Source organism: Podarcis bocagei (genome assembly GCF_964188305.1).
Source record: "Podarcis bocagei genome assembly, chromosome: 6".
NCBI lineage: Eukaryota > Metazoa > Chordata > Lepidosauria > Squamata > Lacertidae > Podarcis > Podarcis bocagei.
In genome coordinates, this window is record NC_138130.1 from 2,716,017 (window position 1) to 2,739,869 (window position 23,853).

General features: G+C 43.3%; 1 protein-coding gene across 11 annotated transcripts in view; it reads left to right on the top strand.

The window, feature by feature from the left end:
- Positions 1-23,853, top strand: part of PCDH17 (protocadherin 17) — a 137,002-nt gene that overhangs the window by 41,745 nt on the left and 71,404 nt on the right. For 6 of the 11 annotated variants that reach the window (XM_081198273.1, XM_081198277.1, XM_081198278.1 and 3 more), the window contains exons 2-3: positions 6,046-6,104; positions 6,275-6,447. In XM_081198273.1, coding sequence (XP_081054399.1) covers positions 6,046-6,104; positions 6,275-6,447 — 232 coding nt within the window. Of the gene's footprint in view, positions 1-6,045; positions 6,105-6,274; positions 6,448-17,456; positions 17,612-23,853 lie in introns of all 11 variants that reach the window. The other 5 variants (XR_014009192.1, XM_081198280.1, XM_081198282.1 and 2 more) reach the window with 3 other exon arrangements.

The window sequence follows — 23,853 nt, forward strand, 5'->3', positions numbered from 1 at the left end:
AGTAAAGTACATTATTCAAACCTCCAGTTCACATGGGAAACTGACCAGAGATACTAAGTGTAAGGTTCAGAAATGAGAGCTTGACGTAGAGGTTTCCAAAAGAGACCAGCACCCCACAGATCCCTTTTGATAGGTGGGTGGGTTCAGCAGTCTCATTCACCTGACATCATATGTTGTCATGTGGATTCATGCCTACTATCAGCAGGGGATCTCTCGGGAGCGCCTGATCTGATCATGTCAGGTGAGTTACAGGTGGGCATGGCCAACAGAAAATGGCTACACAAGCCAGATTCGTGGGCCTAATTTGGCCTGTTGTAAACCATGCTTTGTTTCACAAACTACTAAACAGCCACAAGCTGCCATGCAAATGATCCAACAAACTATGGTTTGTTTCTTGAGTGGTCTTTGTGTAGGAGGTGCTAACTACACTGTAGCTGTGAGTTGCAAATTATGGGCAGTACTGACAACTGACAATGGGCAGTACTGAGTGAAAGCTCACTAGGTCCCCCCACCCTTTCTTCCAAGGACTGTATTTCTGTATTGCAAGGGGTTTGAATTTCTTAAATTTTTGCCAGTTTGACCTATGTGAATGATTGTTTTTATTCTCTTCAGCAATTGTAGTGTAACTATATCTATATGTACATATTAAAATCACAGAAATTGCTACAATTTAATAAGGGAAATTGGAGTATCACTATATACAGTTTGCTTTTGACCGGACTTAACCATCCAGGGATCCTTTACATTTACCTTTTACAGTTTGTTTAGCTCTTTGCTTTCATGTTCCACTAATTTTAGATGTTAGTAAGGAATACAGTGGTACCTCGGGTTACATACGCTTCAGGTTACAGAAATACAGCTAACCCAGAAATAGTACCTCGGGTTAAGAACTTTGTTTCAGGATGAGAAGAGAAATCGTGCTCCGGCGGCGCGGCAGCAGCAGGAGGCCCCATTAGCTAAAGTGGTGCTTCAGGTTAAGAACAGACCTCCAGAATGAATTAAGTACTTAACCCGAGGTACCACTCTACTTAGTTGCAGTTGCTTTAAAATTTCATTTTCTCAGCAGCAGCTGCAAAGTTCAGTTGTCTGTCTTGTGAGTTAGACGTGAATTCTTCTTAGGCAAAGGGCGAGCAAGAGCCACTTAGGCGTGGGGTGGTTTTGTTTTCACGCTGCTCTTCCGCTTGGCAGAGGTCTGTGATGAAGCAGGGTAAACCATGGTTAGCAAACCGTGTCGGGTTCATGTGTAATAAAAAGCATTTGCCAGAACAAGCCAAGACTTGAAAGCCATTCACAATCATGACTTATGATCATAGTTTGTTGGCAACAAATTAATCATGGTTAATCTACTGGGATGTGTTCATATAATGAAACAAACCATGGTGAGATGCTTTGTTCACACAAAAAGTAGTAAAAATAAAATAAAACTGTTCCTGGAATTTAACACTTCTGTTTTTGACTTCAGGTGGGGAATCACATGGTTTATTATTTTTCTATTAGGAGAAAACAAACCTACACCTACAAAATTAGCATACCAGAATGAAGCCTTCATTAGAGCACTTTCCCCCATAACATTTATTTTCTATTAGCACGTTATAAAATTAAAATATGTATTCACTGGATCTCCCACCTTCAGTCTGTAGTGATATTATCCATGTAAACTTTTACAGTCCTCATCTGTTAGTTGCATGAACTATGAGACGAGGCTTACCTTGCCAGGTGACATTACCACACTTCCAGATGCAGCTTCCATGAAAGCAATGAGAAATCCACTATTCCCTCATAAGCAGTATATCACTCCTTCTTAGTGAACTCAGCTGCTGAGTGCAGAGAGGACTGTAGCTACCACAAGGTCACAGAGAAACAAGCAGTAAATATTTGCATGCACAGGGATATTCCAAGGTTCATAGAAGTACACAATATTTACTGGAAAATCTCTAAAGTTGGCATTCCCCAAAGACCAGCTCAGCGAGGACGGCGTATGCTTAGAATTAGGATGTACCATCAAAATGGAGGAAATGCATCACCAAAAAAGATGAGACATATTTGCATAATATTTACACGTGACTCTTTCTATGTAAAAATGCAACTTTAGAAAACTCCTATAGTTTAAATAAAAATACAAAATGTCTCACCGTAGTGAGGAGAATTGTGACCTGAGGATCTGTGTGTCTGTGGAGTCAGCTGCCCCGGGGCTGTGGATGATCTCTCCCAGTGGCTTCATATAGATATTTAAAAGCATGGGGGGGGGGGAGGACGGAACCCTGAGGCACCCCACAAGTGAGAACCCAGGGGTCTGAACGCTCATCCCCCAATACCACTTTCTGGACACGGCCCAGGAGGAAGAAGCAGAACCACCGTATAACAGTGCCCCCAGCTCCCAGCCCCTCTAGATGGTCCAGAAGGATGTTATGGTCGATGGTGTCAAAGGCCACTGAGAGATCCAGCAGAACTAGGAAACAGCTCTCACCTTTGTCCCTAGCCTGCCAGAGACCATCGACTAGCATGACCAAGGCAGTTTCAATCCTATGGTGAGGCCTGAATCCCTATTGGAAGGGATCCAAATGGTCCGCATCCTCCAGGCGTGCTTGGAGTTGTTCAGCAACCACCTGCTCAATCACCTTTCCCAAGAATGGTAGATTTGAGATTGGGCAACAGTTGGCCATATTGGCCGGGTCTAAAGATTTTTTTTAAGAAGCGGTTTAATGACCGCCTCTTTCAGCGGGTCTGGGAAGGCTCCCTAACGAAGGGAAGCATTCACCACCCCGCAGAGCCCATCGCTAAGCCCTTCCCAGCTTGCTTTTATCAGCCAGGATGGACAAGGATCAAGAAGACAGGTGGTCGGTTTCACTTGTCCAAGCAGCCTGTCCACATCCTCGGAGGTAACAGATTGGAATTGATCCCATGTAACATGACTAGACAGGACTCTAGCACTCTCCCGCCCTGGCCCTGCTCCCACGGTGGAGTCTACCTCCTTATGAATCTGAGCGACTTTATCTGCAAAAAACTTTGCAAAAGCATTGCAGGAGATCTTGGGGTCCCTACCTGGCCCCGGTGATGAAGGTGGTTCTGATAGACTGTGAACCACCTGAAAAAGTCTCCTGCTGCTGTTTTCTGCAGATGCAATGGAGGCGGAGAAGAAGGTCCTCTTCGCCGTCGCCATTGCTGCTTGGTAGGCTCGACGTTGAGCTCTAGCCCATGTCTGGTCTGATTCAGAGTGAGTTTTCTGCTACCAGCGCTCTAGCTGTCTCAACAAATGTTTCATCGCCCAGGGAAAACCATGGGGCTGTGCGGGCTCCATGCAATTGGAGAGGGTGCTTTGGAGCTAGACAGTCAATAGCCCTGGTTAACTCCGCATTCCAGTGGGCCACCAGGGAATCAGCTGAAAGGCCATCAACATGGGATAAAACATCCCCTACCACTCTCTGGATGCGAATTGGATCCATTAAGTGGCGTGGGTGGACGATCCGAATCGGTCCCACCTCCCTGCAGAGGGGAAGGGTTGCAGAGAAGTCCAGTTGCACCAGGAAGTGATCTGACCATGGCACTTCTTTAGTTTCACTTTTACTTAGTGTCAGATCACCAACATCCATAGAGGTAAACACCAGGGATAAGGCATGTCCGTGGCTATGAGTTGGGCCAAACTTATTCAGGGACAGCCCCATGGAGGACATGCTTTCCATGAAGTCCCGAGCGGCCCCTTGTAAGTTCGTGTCAGCATGGATGTTAAAATCCCCCAGGACAACCAAGCTAGGTGTCTCCACGAGCATATCCGCCACGACCTGAAGCAGCTCCGGCAGGGAATCCTTGGCGCAGCGCGGAGGCCAGTACACCAAAAGGAATCAAGTACTGCCCCTATTGCCCAACTTCCAGAACATGCACTCAGAAAACTGGGTCTTCACAGTAGGATGCCTGTTGCAAACTAAAAATCACTGAAACCCCTCCCTCCCCACCCACATGACCTGGGTTGCTGTGCGTAAGAGAAACCTGGTGGGCAAGCAGCGGCAAGGACAGGCCCATCTGCTTCATCCAACCAAGTCTCTGTCACACATGCCAGATCAAATCCTCCATCCACAGTGGTTTTATTCATCATTGACCTGGCATTGCACAGCAACACTTTCAGGTCATGTGGGTTTCCCTTGCTGATTCCAGTATCCTTCCGGTCAGGACCAGCTGCCCAATATATCCGCCCCTGTGGAACCCACCCCAGCCATTCTGTTGGCTGAGGCCCACTCCCAGGCAGCCCTGACCCTTGCCCCTTAAAAAACAAAATACAAACTATACAATAATGTAACAAAATAATGAAAGTAAAAACAAAGCAAGAAACAATTATGCTAAAATTAAACGACTCCCTGCCCCGACTAAAAATTTGTCCCACCCCAAACAGAAAGAAAATAATAAAATAATATTACATTATAAAAAACCACCATTTGAGGTGCAGCAGATTAAGAACTTAAAACCATTTTCGCCACATGCTTCAGAGAGCTGCTCAGAGTATGTGTGAGTGTAGGTCCCACCCCTTGGGCCTGGTGGAATTGACTTGCAGGGGGGAGTGGTCTTGCCAAACACAGGAACAGCAACAGCTTTAAGTAGACATGCTTGGGATGGGACTTGGTGGGGGGGGGGGGAAATCCCTAGCTAACTTTGCAAAGCCATGCAGGTGGAGTTGCTTGCCCATTGGCTTTGAGGCACTTGTTTCGCTCCAATGCTCCTCTGCCGAGCTGAGAAGATCCCACCGGTGTGGATTAAGGATCTCTCCTAGCCTTCTGGCCATGGAATCGGGCAGAGAGTGGAGGCAGGCAGAGCCTGGGGGAAAAGCATTGGTGAGCAGGAGACTGGCTGGGCAGGCAACTGTGGAAAGCAAACTGGACAGGGAGGAGCATTTCATATTTGTAGAGGAGAGCAAGGCAGGGAATTGGGGAGCTAAGATACTCTTAAAAGGGCTGCAAACTAGTGGCAGTCTTGCCTATGTCCCCAGCTTAAACCAAGATTTCCTTTGGCACAGGAACAAAGCAGGATAGCTTATTAATTTCCATGGCTGAATAGTGGCACTTGGAGGCTATGCTTGTGGTTTGAATACACATGCACTGCCCTGGAAACAAAAACTGGAGTTCCAATCAGTTCCTCTGTTTGGTGACCTCTGTCTCCACCCTTATTTATTCCAGCCCAGACCATTTGATCTCCCTTCATAGGGGGCACAATAGCATCTTGTGGGTGAACCGCATCAAATATCCAAAGTCCTTGTGCTTGTGGGATTCATATGCAGATTGTCCTTTTCCCTGCTTTCATCCAATATTCTATCTGTTACCACTGATAAGTTTGTTTTGTTTTAGTGGGGGGATTCCTGTATTCAGGAGCAGATGGGCAACTTGCTGCTGCATCTGTTGACTGAAGCCTTTGTGTGAGCTTACTAACATGGACTGGAGAAGAGCCTTTCTAAGCGTGTGGTACAATTGTTGCTCGGCTGTGCTGCTTCATTCAGACTGCAGTCAATCAAGTAAGGTTGTGGGGCTACATGACTGAATAGTTCTTCACTGGACAGGGGAGGGGGCTGAAATCTATCATATCAGGGGGCTTAAAACTAGCTAGCCTGGAACCTTCTCCAACATCTGTTTATAAATCAAAATGAATATTCCAGCTGGGGTTTTTTTGCTGTTTGTCAAGAGAGCTTCTACTGCATCTGCAAAAGGTGATACATAACAGTAAATACTTGTGAACAAAATGTGGTGATCTGAACTTGCCTTAATACAAAGCTTAAGATGAGCTTAGTATTTGGTTAATTACAAGCCATATTTCCATGTCACTTATGTAAATCTTCCTTGTTTGTTTCAGCAGGTAATTTGTGGGCCAGTATCACTTAATTGTTCTGAGTGCATAATGATATACCAGCATTTTGCAATTTAATTAAAATGTACAAATCTGAACATTAAGGGGTGGGGAAAATTATTTTTGAATTATTAATCATTCCTCCTCTAGGAAATCTTGTTGCTCTGCAGGAGATTTGTCCAGTGTGCAACTAGATATGTTTTTTTTTCTTCTCTTTCACAGACAGACAATTTTCCCGCAGAGCCCAATTACATGGGCAGCAGGCAGCAGTTTGTTCAAAGGTAAGGCCTATTAAATAACTTTCTCGGCTTCCCCATTTGCATCCTATTCAGAAATTCCTTTGCCAGAAAGAACAATTCAAATGGGGTGGGGGAAAAAAATAAATACAAGTTTAACACATTCTCTCCCCCTTTCTCTCTTGTTCTCTTTCCTTCCATACATGAAATATCAGTAGCTCCACATTCAAGGACCCTGAGAGAGCCAGCTTGAGAGACAGTGGCCATGGGGACAGTGACCAAGCAGACAGTGACCAGGATACCAACAAAGGCTCCTGTTGTGACATGTCGGTGAGAGAGGCCCTCAAGATGAAAGCGACTTCGACTAAAAGCCAGCCGCTCGAACCAGGTGAGTGAAGCAGCCACCGCTTGCTACGTCTGCAGCTTAAGCAATGATTAGAAACCTATTACTTCTGTTCTGGCAGTAGATAGGCAAGCCCATTGATGCAGCACTAAATCTTCCAGCCAACTTGCTACACAAACATGTTCTCTCTCTGTTTGTATGCATATACCACACACATATAAATATACTGGTGTATATACACATACGTATGTAATAATGGATAACTGGAACAGACAGTTATCATGCCTGTTCAGCCCCAACAAGCCATGTATTAATGAGTAATAGTGGTGTCCCCCCCCCCGGGATCCAGAGAGGCTTTTAACTAGCTCCACATCTGCAAAGAGGTCTTGGGACTTTTCGGGAGTATCTTGTGATATGGCATATGGGCCTGATATTTAAAGACAGAAAAAGCAAAAATCTCACCGGGTGTATACAAAGCAGCTCTTTGGATCCTGACTTTATGTTCTTGAGGACTTCTAGAAATGGATAGCTTGCTGCCGTTTTTCCTTAGTGTTGTCCCGAAGAGTGAAGTTGGATTTACACAGTTAGAGCAATGGTTTGATCATCACATCTGCCCTTCTCCACCACATCGGTGGAATATTCCTTGCCTAAATGCTTAATTGTGATAACAGACTCATGGTTAGAAAGCTCATGGGACCCAAGATATTATGTGATAGCTGCATTTATTGCGTGGAAAAATATGGCCACAGTATGGTTATACTTTTCCTTTTTCACTTGCTATGATAATTTGGCAGGATAAACATTTGAAATCAGAACCAACTCCAACTAATGGTGGCTTCATGTTTTTTTGTTTCCAAGATTGATTTCATTATCAAATATAAAACATGGTTGGCAACCTCAAGAGTCGGGGGTTGTGTTCCGAACCCCCATGTGCAAAGTCTCGTAAAATGGGGAGTTGCCTGGATCAACTCAGCTGCTGGGCAGGGAAGAACCTTCGAGGAGACCCTTCGAGGAGACTGAAGAGGATGTCCTTTCCGGGCCCTAGGGAGGGTCTCCTCAGGAGCCAGGACTCCTCTCCAGGGTGTTCCCCATTTCCGGGTTCAACTTCCAGGATCCTGGCAACATCTGTGTGCACAGTTGTGCACAAATAGAGTATGTGTAAATGAGGAGTTGCCCGTGCTACTAAATGATCAAATCACGACACAGGGCTCACTCCACCAAGTGCTAGTGCGATGCAGGTTCAAATTTTTTCAGTGGATTCTAACTTGAGCCCTCAATCTGTTCCTTTGCCGTGTTTGTTTGTTTTTAATTGCAACCTCTTGCAACACACTCGTTAATTTGCCTGCTTGAGAACCCGGAGCACCTGCCAGATATTCATGCATGTTGCAGAGGGCAACGTGGTGTTCTCCGGATGTCGCTGGACTTCAGCTCCATCAGCCCCAGTCAGCATGATAGAAATTGTAGTCCTGCAAAATCTGGAGGGCACTGCGTTGGCTTCTCCTGTTATGGAGGATTCTGTATCCTGTTCTGAGATAGACAGCTCCTGCCAGGCACCATTCCAGGCCCTTTAGAACTCACTTTAGAACATGGCAGAGGAAGGTTAGTCTCCGGGGGCAAGTTGTCTTTCAGAGAAATTTGTCCACCATGGTTAATCTCATGGGGAAGCCCCTGACAAGTTTCCAAACAATCCCAGGAGTTCCCTGAAATGCAGTTTGAAAACCCCAGTCTCATTGAAATAAGTGGAAGCTGTGCAGATCCTTGGCACACCCACGACCTGGCCCCTAGTTAGTAAATCATTTCATTTACACGCTACAAAGAAGTTACTGACAGGTGCCTGTGACACTGCTAGAGTGATGTACAGCAGAGCGGTGACTGTTCTCAACTGGGGTATATTTACAGAAACAAAAGCATCTCTGTTTCGCCAAAGTCTGTGTCTGATTTGGTTTATGCTCCCTTTTGCTAAGAGTAAGTTTATTTCAAAAGAAACCCATTATTTCCTATCAGTGCCAGTTAAACTGAGTATATCAGCTGTGTGTCCGTGTGTGTGTGTGTGTGTGTGTGTGTGTGTTGTACATTTCGCTTCCAAGCAGTGAGGAGGAACACAGCTGAAATATTTTGAATTTGGTTTCTCATCTCCATTAGTCATTTCAGCTTGTTGTGTGGAAAATGATTCACAGCACTGAGGATGTTTTAAAAATTGATTAATTAAGTCTTTCTTAATGAGAAGCTATATTTATAATTAAGCAGAAATACATTCTAAGCTTTCTATTAATTGGTGATTAATTAGAACTAGATTTTTGCCTCCAGCACAGCCAGAGTTGTACCACATTCATCAGCAAATGCATGCTTGGCTTCCTTTTCTTGATCATGTCAAGAATGCAATAAGATTTTGTTTCCATGTAGAATATTTAGAATGCTGCATTGTAATTTATTCCTCATTCATTCAAGGGAGGACCTCATGACCTTGTTTTCCAAATGATAGATGCCAAATTCCCCCCTTTGCATAGCGACTCTTGGTTTATAATTGAACCACTATTCTGTGTACCAAATATTTCTCTCTATAAAAATCTCTTCTAACATATATACCTGCTAATTTATTTTACTATGAAAAACACAGAATAAGACTTCCAAACTGTTCTATAGCTAGGGTTGTACAGATAGAATATATTTTGGCATTATGAGGAACATTTTAAAAGCTTCACTACATTTGCTGGGGAAAGAGTGTGGAAGGTTTTTTTCATTTCCTAGCTGCCATCAAATTTTATCTACACTGAAATTCATTGTAGCTTTTAAAAGCCTTGCTTCAACAAGAAATCTGCTGGATTTTGTAGGAAAATTAAAGGGCTTTCTGTAAATTTTTATGCCAGCCTTCCTTGAAGAAGATTTAGAATTTAACCTCACAACAACCTTGTGAAGTAGGATAAATGGATAAATACTGAGACTCGTCCAAGGGCCACAAAACAGCTTCAAAGCTGAATGGGGAGTTGAATCTGGGATTCTCATCTCCCTGTCCACAACCTTGTACATCCTGTCTATATATTTGCTATCTCCCAGGTACTTTTTTCCCCCTCTCACATTCCATTTAAATGAATAGGAGAACCCACAACTGTGCTTTTATGCAAGTGCTGTTTGTTGCAGTGGCTGAAGAAACCTACAGTGGACAATGCCTATAGATGCAAAAAAGCAGAGTGAAAGTCAAAATACTGGTGAACAGGATATGCCCACCATATGTTGCTTTCCCTAAATATCATGGAAATCGTTGCCCTCTTTAATTCTGTATGTAATCAACAGGAAAGTCAGAAATGTTCAGAGTTGCAGGTAGATTCTTCTGGTCTAATTGCATCCATTTTGGAGACCCTGAGGGATGTGATCAGCCTTTCTCACTCTGATGCTCTCCAGTGCTAGCTGGGGCTATTGAGAGTTACAGTCTGAAACATCTGGAAGGCACCGGGTGAGGGAATGCCCAACATGTGTTCCATTAGGCCCAGAAACAGAATCCTGGCACTCACCAGTGGCACCTGTGAGGTACCTGACTTCTATTCCTACTGAGGAATACTAGTTCATGTATCCAGATAAATAATATGGTCTGTCCAAACTATATCCCAAATCAGGCTGGGTAGGCAAGAGGTGGAGTTTTTCTCACTTCTTCCCATTGATCAGAGTTGCTTGCCAAAATTTGGGCAAAAGTTATGAGTTATGGTTGGGATGCTGCAGGCTGTGAGCTGAGGAAGGTGGAGGCTGCATGCAGTACAATTTCAAGGTTTCTGCAGGGCTTAGAAGAAAGTGGTCAATAGGTCACACCAATATAATATATAAAAAATAGGCTCACGCTGTTAGAAGAAACAACACTTAGAACCCTGCAAGTTGTCCTACAAAGCAAAATATTAAAAAAATCAAAATAAACCAGGTTTAGTCAACCATTACTATTGCTTATATGAGTGATAATGCAAAGTGTTCAGGCAAAGTGTTTCACCATATTCTGGAACCAGCTCATGCAAACAGCTGGTATTAACTCTTCCATCCTTAGCGTGTAGATTGGACTGGTCTACTCTTCTAAATGCCTAAGAGATGGAAAGATTAATCCTTGTGGGTATGTGCACTATTTGAGTGTTTTATGTGTTTGGATGGATACCCAGGAAGAATGTATGCCTGAGGGTGCCTGCGGTAGCAGAAGGTATTTTACAGATGTACTTCAAGGAGTAACAGTAACTCTTACTGTACATCTTCAAAAACAGGAAATGAGAAAGAATATATTTTAAAAGGTTAAAGAAAAGAGGCACCGAGGGTTTAATAATGCTGAACTCATTGTGTGGCTGTGCATCATTAATGATTTCCGATACCATTTTGAGAACAGATTGTCCCTGAATTTTCTTTAATTATTCTCCCTTCCCAGGCTACATAACTAAAGAATTGTGGAGGTTGCTGCATCTCAATTTTGGAGAAAAGTACACACATTTATAAATATAAGGACTAATAGTTATTTCCTTAGCATATGTGAAAGTAAATAAAACGCTAAAGAGAAATTTTTATAATGCTAAGTCTGTTGGTGTGTTTGCGTATGGAGGAATTATTCAAGCCAGCAGAATGGTAACAGCCAAACCAGAAGAAGTGACCTGAATGGCTCCTCCCATTCTAGTATAGTCTTGCTCTGCATTCCTTACCTTTGGCCATCGTTGCTGGATCTGATGGGAGCTGTAGTCCAGCGGCATCTGGAACACCACTGGTTCCTCATCCCTGTCCTGGAGTAACAGGGTCCCAGGGTCCCCAACCACCAACTGCCATATTCTGCAGCATTCTTTGAAAAGGGAAGCCGCCTCTTTTGAGCTCAGATAAGGATCATTTCACAGTTTTCTGGGGGTGTATCAGCTCCTGCCCTGTGGCTATGTATCTTTTTATACATTGCAGTCAGCTGTTGTTGGCTGCACATGGTGGGGTGTGTGACTTGCTCAGTGGAGCTCAGCTGCGGCCCCTCTTAGGTGGGGGCCATTGCCATTCTAAGAGAATGAGGGAGAAGTTCATGGTGAGCTATGGCATCTATTTTTCTAGAAAAACAGCACTGGTGATATATACACACTTTCATTCTACACTGCCACATGTGAAGTGACCCTGAACTTTAGGATCACAAAGTCTATGACCTCCCTTAGCAAATGACTGGTCACACCACATACTTCAAGAGTCATTCTTTCAAACTGTGGAGACACATCACATGCAAAGTTGCTTTGATCAGAACAGAAGATGCTTCAGGCATCTCACTGCTCCCCTTAGCTCTCAGGTTGTATTGGTCCAGCACGGTGCTTTTTCTGATCAGTGGATCAGAAGAGAAGCCATATTATTATTATTTGCCTGTGATGTTCAAACTTTGTAGAAGGGAAATAAAATAAAAGACACATCTCTTAACTTGGCTTGAAATCCTTGGGAATGCCAGTGTGTGTCTGCTTTAATCTTCCAGTTGCTCAGCTAAACAAACACAGTCCCTATTCTCATCTCACTTGACAAGGCTTGGTTGAAAACGAAGGAATAATGAAGAAGAAAACCCAAGAATATCTGCTCTTCAGGAAATGTTGCTTAAAAAGAAAGCTCCACAGATAGCAATATTTGCTCTGTGCTAGCCTCCTTGGTAAATGTAAATAAAGGAAGGAGAATAAAAAATGAGGGTGCTTTGATAAATCTTGGCAGGTGGCCTAAAGGAGAAAAAGCTTGTGTAAAAGAAAGCATAATCATTGGGACAGAAAGTCTTGTGGAATAGCCAAGCATGTCCCCTTTAAGTTATCTTCACTCTAGCTATCTGAAGGAAGTCTCTACCTACTCTTTCTATAAAAATGTCTAGCTGTCTCATAAGCTTATTTATGCTCTCTGATTCACTGGACTTACTAAGCAGCTCCCTCCATATGTTTACTACTCTTTAAGGGAAATTGTTCAGCTTGACATTTTGTTTGTGCCTCATTTTTAGACTGTGTGCTCCCCCCACAAAAAATCCTCGTCAAGCCGCGTTACCAGAATTGAACTCTGCTTTGTTCACTAGCATTTTGCTGGGATTTGGCATTGTGCTGCAGGTCTCCATCTAAAGGCATAAGCATGTGCAATCTAAAGTGAGGCAGGAATACTTCCCCATCCTCCCACAATGGCAGCCCAGGGATTGCCCAATGTGACAACTGAGTGAGGGAGAATGGCAGGAGCATGTGTGCTTTCCCTGCCTTCGTGCACAGAAGCTTAACCCACTGGATGCATGTAGGTGGACCTGGAACCCCAAATACTCAGGGTCCTAGTTCACAGGAATAACCTACATGCAGTCAGCAAGCTGCCCCATTGTGGACATGCCCTCAACAAGCAGACAGTCTTGCAGGGAGAGAGGGCTGGTGCAGGACAAAGCAGCAGGGCAAATGTGTGTGGCCCTCCTGTGTCCTCCCTCATGTGATTATTACCAGGGGCTTGAGAAGAATGCCTGAAGAAGGCTTGTGTGAAGCTCCAAATGGTTTTAGTTTTACCTCAAGGGATCATGGGAAGTTCCATAGAGAGATATAGTTATCTCTAATAGAAAACGATCTGCACCACCACTAAACTTTAATTTCCGTGTTATTTTGGGAACTGGACAGGAGAACTGGTACAAAACCAATGTAAGCTTGCTGTGTAGATGTGCTCCAAAGCGAAACATTCCAGTTACTGCTGGCATCTTCTCATCTCAATTTTGTAAAGTAGGGTGGGGTTAGGGGGTGCTTTCCATATTCAAATCTGGGTAGTCTGTGTATCCAAACAGTAGGAAAGGTAAAATTAGAAAACAGGAGGGAAGGAAGGAAGGAAGGAAGGAAAGAAAGAAAGGGAAAAGGAAAGAGAAGAAAGAAAGAAAGAAAGAAAGAAAGAAAGAACATTCCAAACCCTCAAACCCAGTAGGAACCAATTCAATCTCTCAGCTAACTGGTGATTAGGCCACTGAAGGGAACCAGCTTCCCTTCAGCCTAGAACCCAAGGGCGTGTTGGGTGTATATTTCCCCACCTGCATGGAGTGTAATTTAGGGCTGGCCGGTGCCACTTGCGCTCCACCAAACATTGTTCTGTGCTGTGCTCTGGCAAGTGCTTCCCCTTTTTTGCAGTCCCAATAAGGCAACAAATCAGGACTGATGGGCCACATTTGTTTGGCCTTGTGGATCAAAAGTTTTACAGGCCTGGTTTAGAAACAACGAAGAGACATGTGGGACTTAACGCTTGGTGTTGTTTCTGCTGGGAGCAGTAGTGGTGGTGGTGGTGGGGTGTAGAGTGTCAGGTCACTGCTTTTTACCAAAAGGAGAGGGAGAAGAGTGAGGCATTGGGGTCTCTCACCTCGCCTCTAAAAAATTCACAATTGCAGGCCTGATTTAGGGTCTGGAAGAAGGTAAGCCTTCATTATTTAGAATTCTTCCATTCTTGCCCAGCAGTAAGATTTTTTTCAATGTCTCTAGAAAGCCTTCTGATGCTTTGCTTTGATAGGAAGTGCAGTTTAGACGTAAACCATCAGCAGCATCGCAGGGAAGAGAGCTTCCAGCTACTGTTGCAAAATCCACAACACCAGCCTCATTATCAAATACCTAATGCAGATGAAATCACAAACAGCTTTAAAAACTCTACATGTAATCCTATCAGCCAAACTAAACAAGAAAATAAATCTGAACTCTTATCACGTGAGACATGCTTTATGGAGCTTCAAAGTGGAAGAGGAATTCCATGCTCCCAGCGGCTATTTTGGAGGTTTCTCTGTGGGAAGGAATCTCCACTGAATGCATGAGTTGTTCCTTGACTAATTGAAGAGAATGAGGCAAACTCTGTGTGTGTTTCAGCTACCATATGTACACCAAAACAATCAGAGTGGAACAGATAATAAATAGTATCATATCATAAAGTTCTAAGGTTTTAAATGGGGAAATCAGATCTGGAAATAATAAAAGTTTTAAAGTTTACAAATCAACTTTCAAGATTCAGTGTTTTCTCAATCTCTGAAACTTAGATTTTAGTGCCAGAAAATAGTATCCATTATTTGTTATTTGTCTTTTGCATTCCATTACATACATGTGAAAGCCACCTATCCCATTTCCCCCCTAAATTCACACTTTCAAGCTCAGTATTATGCTTGAGCTATGAAGCCAAATTCTGCATTTCAAATTTGTTTCATCTTTGCCATTCACATGGTTAATTTGCCCAATGACCGCTATAGGCATAATGCTGCAAGTTGTGAACCTGGTCTTGAGAGCAGAGCTTAATAACCCAGCACCACTCCAGAGAACTACAGTGGTACCTCGAGTTACATACGCTTCAGGTTACACACTCCACTAACCCAGAAATAGTACCTTGGGTTAAGAACTTTGCTTCAGGATGAGAACAGAAATTGTGCTCCAGCGGCATGGCAGCAGCAGGAGGCCCCATTAGCTAAAGTGATGCTTCAGGTTAAGAACAGTTTCAGGTTAAGAACGGACCTCCAGAACGAATTAAGTTCTTAACCCGAGGTACCACTGTATAGGAACAAAGCGGGAGCCTAGCATGGGGGGGGGGCGAGGGGGCAGCTTATGGCATACACTGCCTCATTGCTGGAAATGTTTCCTTCCATTCATGCTGCAAGTGAACCTCATTGAGCAGATCTACGAAACCTTGGCTTTTGCTGAATTGGGCCATCAGTTGCCAACTGAATCACGCAATAAAGACATGTGATTGCACTGGTGCTCAGAATCAGGAAAATATATTTGGCACGTTCTAGGTCCAAAGACTGGTGGGACAATCTTAAAGCTGCTTGTGGTGAGGAAACTGAAGGCAGTTTAATTGCCCAATAATGTCCTGCTTGGGTCACACACTGACAGAGTGGAAGTAAAGCCGGAGGAGCTCTCTAGTCCTCCAGTGTCCTTTCCCCTTTAAAAAGCAGCCCCCTCCACTGAAAACCATGAATGGGGTGGATTTATGGCATGCCCTGAGCTGGCATGAATCTCTCCCAGGGTTGAGGTTTGTGTGTCAGGGTTGAAAGGCTGCGTTGCAGGGGTTGGATGAGATGACCCTCCGAGTCCCTTCCAGCTCTACAAGAGTTCCCCACTCTTTTCGAGATGCCCCACCCCTTTTGACCCTCCTGATGTTGGTAGAACCAGGGCAGTGGGAGCTGCTGTGGCGGTGGGAAGGGTCATCTGACATCCGCTCTCTTGCTCTGGCATTGCAGAGGGAAGTCTGATGAATCCCTCCAAGGGGCGATAGAACTGCAGCTTCAACTTTCCTGGTGAAAATGTTAAGTTGTTAAATCTCTGCTACTGAAATCAATGAGATCTACAAATTCTCACTTTGGCTCTTGTCAGTGGTTTCATGTTCATTTAATTATTGTAAAAGATTCTATCTTATTTTTTATTTTTTTAAAAAAATCAAATGGGCTCACCAAAAAGTAATATAGAAATTTGTACAAATATAAAACACTCATGATTCAGTTCCATGATTGGGATCTAGGTCATTAATGTCACCATAGATTGACAATTGCTAATTCACTGACCTACATGATAATGGAGCTGGGATCATATGAACACCACTGAACTCTTCAATCTGCGTGGTTGTGGGAGAGAGAGCTAGGACGCTAGAGATCTCCAGAACAGCATTCACTTAATAGCAACTCTCAATAATCATTATGGGTGGGGCAGGGGCAGGGGGAGTAATAGAATCATAGAATTGTAGAGTTGGGGGGGTCATCTGGTCCAACCCCCTGCAATGCAGGATTTTTTAATCATGACACACAAACTGATATTGAAACAATACAAATAATAATAATAATAATATAATAAATTTTATTTATATCCCGCCCTCCCCAGCCAAAGCCGGGCTCAGGGCGGCTAACAACAATAAAATAATCAATCAAATAATCACACAATCTAAAAATTTCATTATAAAAATTAATTAAATCAAATTGATGGCAACCAATTAAGTAGAATTATGTGCAGGTTGCCAGAGGAGGGAGTCAGGCTGCGCCCTGACCAAAGGCCTGGCGGAACAACTCTGTCTTGCAGGCCCTGCGGAAAGATGTCAGGTCCCGCAGGGCCCTAGTCTCTTTTGACAGAGCATTCCACCAGTTTGGAGCTGCAGCCGAGAAGGCCCTGGCTCTAGTTGAGGCCAGCCTAACCTCTCTGAGGCCTGGGACCTTGAGGATGTTATTATTTGCAGACCGTAGGTTTCTCTGTGGGGCATACCAGGAGAGGCGGTCCCGTAGGTACGAGGGTCCTAGGCCGTATAGGGCTTTAAAGGTTAAAACCAGCACCTTAAACCTGATCCTGTACTCCACCGGGAGCCAGTGCAGCTGGTATAATACCGGATGAATGTGCTCTCGCAGCGAAGACCCCATAAGGAGTCTCGCCGCGGCATTCTGCACCCGCTGGAGTTTCTGGGTCAGTCTCAAGGGCAGCCCCACGTAGAGCGAGTTACAATAATCCAGTCTGGAGGTGACCGTCGCATGGATCACAGTGGCTAGGTCAGGACGAGAGATTTGTAGTGTAGATATACCCTGGATCTCAATTATGAAATTAACAGCCAAAGTTGCTGGTATCATACCCTTGGAAAATGTTCTTACTATGATTTATATAAAAAATATTTGCACAACAAATTTCCCATGAATAAGAAAGAGTGACAGCTTCTGAAATCCAGGGCTTTGCTATGTTTTCAAAACAATAGGTTTGAATTCCTTAATAGGCTTTGAGTCTCCAGTATGTTTTGAACTTCCTAATGCCACCGGTGATATTTATCCATTGGCTCATAAAAGAAAAACAAAATAAAATTGGAAGCACTTGAATAAATATCTAGAAATTGGCCAAGTTAAATATTGGGTAGGGTGGTCTCACTTTGTAAATTAGAACTCCCCCCCCCCCTTGATCACCAATATGTTCTTTGCAAATCCTCCGTTCATACAATATGAATCAATTTACAACCCCAAAGCATGTAAACTGAAATACTTCCTTGATTTTTTTCACCATTTGGTGATTTCCTCCCTAACTGTGAGCGTGGCCTAGTTTGGGAGTCCCACCCTAAAATGACACAATCTGTGAAATGTTGTTCACCGTTGCTTCCTCCCATAGGTTTTTCCCCCTGGACAGAACATCTTCTCTCTCATTCTCTCTGTGCCCAAAATGAGAGTAGCTGTCAGACTGCACTCCTTGTTCTGACTCCACCTAAGAAACTTTATGTCCAAGAGTACCATCCTCTCCAAGTTGGTTACCCCTAACAAGGTCAGGTAAGAAACTGCCTTGCTGTTGTATGTTAGGACGTGCACGCAATTCCCATCTTCACTTCCATCTAACTCAGGAAACTAGTGGTGAAGAGCAGGCTGGATTGTTGATAGGTAGATTGCAGGTACAGACAGCGGACCCCTTGCCCTGGTTTTCCGATAGAGATTTAGTTTTCATTTTGATTGCGGATTGATGTCTGTGTTTTAAGCAACTAAATACTACAGTCAGGGGAAGCACATCAACACCCAGTGCAAAAAGGTCCCAAATCTCTCCAGCTTTACTTTAAAATATTTGGGGGAGAAAGGTGGCTTAAAGCTGAGTAGAAGGGTTGAAAATTCATTCAGTACTTTTAGTACTGTGTATGTTTACTTTAGCAAAACCACCTCCAACCAATTCGTGAAAGAACTCTATTCACCCTCCATATGCAGAGAGGCATGCATGTGGGGGGGGGGGAGTGGTCCCATGCAGCCTGTTCCTCCCCTGCTATGATGCTTCCGCATCAGTTGCTGGGCAATGGAAATGAGCTATTCATTCAAATCAAAGTCTTCTGCACCTTGCATGTAAGCCACTTTTGCAAAAGCGGAGGTGGTGCTGCCCATTGAGACCCGGAAACTGCCAAACTGCAAGGCAATCTAAAGTAAAGCATGAGACGGAGAAGCCTGGCCGAACTATCATGGTGCCTTGCACAATACCAGGCTGGTAGGGAAGAGAGGACTTAGCTGTATTCATATGAGAAAATCGAGAAGGGCCATAGCTACATGATATGGTACATTATTTGCATATACTGAGGTGGTTCCTTCCTGGCAGGTCTAGTTTTGAAACAGAAACTCAGGGCAGAGCAGCGCCTGAGTCTTTGGGAGCTGCTGCCCATCTCATAGTCTAGTTCAGTATTAAGCAGGTTTCTCTACTTCTGATGTCTTTTGCAATATGCTTGGTTCTTTCAGCCACAGCTAAAGTATTTTTAGGAACTGCATGCTCAGTTTAGAAGTTTAATCGAAAATTTTAATAAATCTCAGGAACCATTCCACTTGAAAAAAAATGTTGTTCAAGGTTTCTTTTGTAAATTGTAGTACACAGTGTCATGTGCATGCAGTTCTTGCTGGAACCTGTTGCTGGTGGGGTTGTCAGCCAGTCAGAAAAACAACCACCACTGAGGCCTGAATTGGCTTCGTGTTGATTTTCACTTTGCCAGAATCCCAAAGGGCAAGGCACAGACTCCCTTAGTCTCCATCTCCACTTTTTAAAATCAGCACATATCAGGTGATAAAGCGAGTTTTGCACTTATTTCTGCCCCTGGTCCTGAGAGCCACTGAGTAACCCCTGAGGCCCCAGCACTGGTTAAATAAGAAAAAAGAATACTGAGTGTGTGGAAAGAGGAGCAATGTACAATATCTCACATTAACTTTCCCATCTGAAATGTGTTTCATCTCAAGTAAGACATACCGATTTTGATGGCTTGAGCTTTCACACAAGGATGTGGAGCCTTATTTTAATTTCCAACTTGTTGATGCAAGTGCCTTCCCTTCAGGTAGTGGGGCTCTCCGCAGGGGCTTCCCTTCCACCGTCCCCCTTGTGCTGCTGTTTTCGTTTATTCCAAGTATCGGAAAACAGAGCATACTAAGAAATGATGATGTGAATATGTGCAGGCCACTCCATCCTAAACATTATTTCAGCATTTTGGATAAAAAGTTACTGGCAATGATAAAATTTATTGAAATAAATGGAGAATAGTCCACATTTAAATAGTAGTGTGTTTGCTTGGTTTTAGTTAGTTTCAAAATGTTTTCCTTTTGTTTAAAATCCTAAATTAAAAACAAAAAACCCTGTGTTTTGCTGTTCACTTAAGCTTTTCAAGTTTCATCCTGAAACAGTGGAGATGAGAATATAATAAAATGGTAAAGGGCCCCTAACCATTAGGTCCAATTGTGGATGACTCTGGGGTCGCGGCGCTCATCTCGCTTTACTGGTCGAGGGAGCCGGCATATGGCTTCCAGGTCATGTGGCCAGCATGACTAAGCCGCTTCTGGCGAACCAGAGCAGTGCATGGAAACACCGTTTACCTTCCCGCTGGAGCGGTACCTATTTATTTACTTGCACTTAGACGTGCTTTCAAACTGCTAGGCTGGCAGGAGCAGGGACCAAGCAACGGGAGCTCACTCCATCATGGGGATTCAAACCGCCGACCTTCTGATCAGCAAGCCCTAGGCTCTGTAGTTTAGACCACAGCACCACCGGCGTCCCTGATAATATAATATAATATAATATAATATAATATAATATAATATAATATAATAATATAATATAATATAATATAATATAATATAATATAATATAATATAATATAATATAATATAATATAATATAATATAATATAATATAATATAATATAATATAATAATAGTATTTTAAAACATCTGACCATAGGGTATATTTCACACTGCAGACTTGTATCAGATTGATATCACTTTTGTGGCTTCATTTTGAGAATTGTAGTTTGGTGACAATGCTAAGAATTGTCTGTTTGAGATCCCTCCTCTCCTCCCACAAAGTGCAGCTCAGAGGGTTCCCTGTTAAGATGGAATGAGAACAGCTTGAATGTCTTCAATGAAGTAGAGATACTCCTATAAACAGTAGGGAACTGTCACATATTTTTGACTACATGAGTGAGAATCAGAAGGAGTGAACAATCTGGAATGCAAAAGTAGAGGGACAGGGTTGGCATTTTGGCCCTCTGCTGGAGAAGGAAATCAAATTTGCCTGTTTGTTACCTATGCAATTATATTTGGGAGCTCATTACCATTCTTAAGAATGCTTTAACCTATAATTTCCATAAAAGAGATGAAAATCTACCTACTTAACTTGCTTAGTTGTGGAACTCCATTAGAATTAAATTGCAGGCCTATTTATGTATGTGTGTGTATCCAGTTATGTAAATTACAAAATTAGAACAGGCACATAATTAAATGTGACAATGGGCCATGTCCTCCTTTTCTGAAGAAAAATGCACAGAAGGGGAAAATTTAAACTGCATCATCCCGAGGGTTTTTGTCTGCGAGAAAGGCTAGCGGTGGTGCAGAAGTGGAGAGGGTGTGCCTGGACTGCTGAGTGCTTTGGCAACAGTTAATAGTTGTTGAGCATTTATGCAGATATTTACATAGAGAAAGAGCTGTGGCCATAGTAAGTCTCTAAATATGAATAAAGGAAATAGGTGATGTACAGATTGGACCAATTCCGGACCAATCATGAAACGCACTAAGGCAGTCTTTCCAGGTGGTGGATTTTAAGGGGCAATAAAGTAGAGGCAGGAAGTTCTGATCCATCAGGAGCACAATCCACTGGGAAATCCACAATTTGCAACCATAGTGCTTATTACTAGAAAAACTTCCCAAGAGCCCAAACTGTAGGTTTATCAGGGGAAGGGTGTGAGTGTCATTGCGGATCTTCCACCCCGGCCAGCAATTTTTTCAAGATGCTTCTAGAAATATTTAAATTATGTATATAGTGTGTTTGCCTCTTATCTTTCCCTCCCCAAACTGCTAATGTGAACAAGAATAGTTTTAAAGTTTTCTTTGGTGTTAAGGCAACGCTTACTTGAAACCAAAATCTATAATTTTAGATGTACAATATTGTAGGTTTGAGGCTATGTTTTATTTAAAAATAATTATTCTAATGGGAGTTGGATTGTGAACGCAGGAGGCTTAGGCAGAAGGGGCAGTCTGCTACTGCTGAAAAAGGGTGAGGAATATTAGCAGCATAGAACTGTAGAGTTGGGAGGGATCCCCAGGGCCATCTGCAATGTCCAGTGCCCTGCAATGCAGGAATCTCAACTGAAGCATCCAGGACAGATGACCAGATTCTGGACTTGGGCTCTTTGATGTTCAGAGTAGCAGCCAAGTGTAATCAAATAACTCTCGTAAAGCTCATAGCAATCTGCATGTTCAAATGCAGAGCGTCCTGCCGAAGATGAAGCCATTGCTTTCACTTTCTGACAGGGATTGTTCAGAATCATCTAGTGGTCCACTGTGGGCAAACAAAATCCTGAACTAAGCGGACCTTAGGTCTGATCCGGTTGAGTATTTCTTATGTTCTTTTAATTGGATTCCATGACTTGATGGTATTTTTCCCCTCCACATTCAGCTGATGATACACTGCAATAAACCCTTTTGACCTTCATTCTGCCAGAGCCCACTTTTCATGAAAGCAGGAAGGATTTTTTTAAAAAAAGTCTGCATTCATGTTATTTCTGCTGGAAATATGCCACCAGCAACATACATTATTCTTGATTCTTCCCCTTTCCTGAAGAAGCATGCCCTTTTCATTGTGGAGGTTCTGCTGTGAATTTCTTCCGAAGGGGCTGCTTGTGACTACATGGTGTTAGGGGCAAATGTCACACCATTTCCCATGGGCGCTGTGCCAAATTACATTTCTTTCCATCTGCTCTGCTGCGCAGTTCAGCAATGGGAGAGCAGCGTCTGTGTTGTGACAAACCTGTACTGTGACATCAAAACATATTTCTTTGAGCAGGGATCCAGGCATACATTTTGCTAATGTCCTCCACCTGAGTGAGGCCAGTGAAGTTGTAGTCCTGTGACCTAGGATGCCATTGGCTCAAATATTTGCATCTAATCTCAGCCATGAACTTGGTGGGTGACCTTGGACAAAATGCTACGTCTCAGATGTAGGAACATAGGAGCATGCGTTATACTAATTTTTAGTACAGTAAGCCTGCTACTTATGTACATCTAACTTGTGTGCATTCGGCTGTATGTATTTGGCAAAAAAAAGAAAAATGTTTAAGAAAAAGAAGGGGGGTGTCCAGGGAAAAAGACTTTGGCAATCCCACCCACCATTGCACCCAGTGTGTTTTGACTATACAAGGTTTTGGCTTTATGTACAATCCCTGGAATGTAATTCCTGTGTAAGTTATGGTCTTACTGTACTGTATATCTAAAATCCACATTTGGTAGATTCAATCCATATTAGCATTTCCTCATGGTACTGCTGCTTCTTTCTTGCTTGTGATTTGCATGATGCATGTCCCAATTTATAGCTGTTGTGCTAGTTGTGCCCCTTTACTATGGTATTCTTCATACTTGTTTTATGATTATTTGGGAGTGGAGAGGTTCTGCTCTTGCATTGCATTGGCGCAGCTGTTTCCCACGGAGAACCAACCTTGTTCTGTTGTCACTCTTACTGGTGGGAATGGCTTCAAACATGCCAGAGTAGTTTGGCAACCTTTACTCCACCTTTCTCTCCCCCGCAGCCGCTTCATCCTTGGGCATGTGGGGAAAGCTCTTTTTGGAAGAAAGTTATATCCACTACTTTACTGACAATTTTTTGAATATTCAGTGTGCAGTAGTGGGCCTGCACAGCTTTGCTTAATGACCGAGCCCTTTCCCCATTCACTTTTCATGGGGATGGAAGTGGACAGAATAATAGAACCATAGAATTGTAGAGTTGGAAGGGACATTCCAACCCTCTGCAGCACAGCAGTCTTGCCCACAGCCACCCCTGGGTGGGCTTGAACCACCAAGCTTCTGGTTACAGCCAGATGCACCAACCCATTGCGCCACCGTACATTGACTTATTTTTAAGTGCTACTGCCCAGTGCATATCAGTGGACTTCAGTAGCTTTGCTTAATGTCAGATGCCTTTTCCTGTTCTCCTGCTTCTGTGGTGATGGTCAGGGATGATTGAACCCATTCACATCTAGTCTATTTTATCCCATTTATTGGCAGTTTTTAAGCCACTACCCCTGTGCGCATTGAACTACATCCTTTCTCCATTATCCTTCAGCTTTCACCATGGGGGATTTGTTTTAAGAGGTAATTGTCATTCTCTTTTTTCTGACAGATGGAGCAGATTTAGGTATTGCCCTCGCTGCTGCACAGCATTGTATGCAAATAGAGCATTCTGTTCACGAAGTGTTTATCAGGAGTCAGAAAGGAAAAACCAAACAGAATATTTATTTCCCCTCATGCCCAAATGTTCTTCAAGTAGATAATAATGAGAGGCATCAGACTATATCCACACCCTAAACCAGTGCATGAAATAAGTTGAATCATAACCATCTGAATGTGATCTGGGCAGAGAGGTCCACAGCTCTGAAAGGTGTTTTACAGCTGTTGTTGGACACTGGAAGACTAAGCATGTGATTTGAGGGTACTCTTGGATTTGGCACCGATTATGGAAACCCAAATGATGGTCAGTTACCAAGAATGCTTTTTACCACTTTTGACTGCTTTGC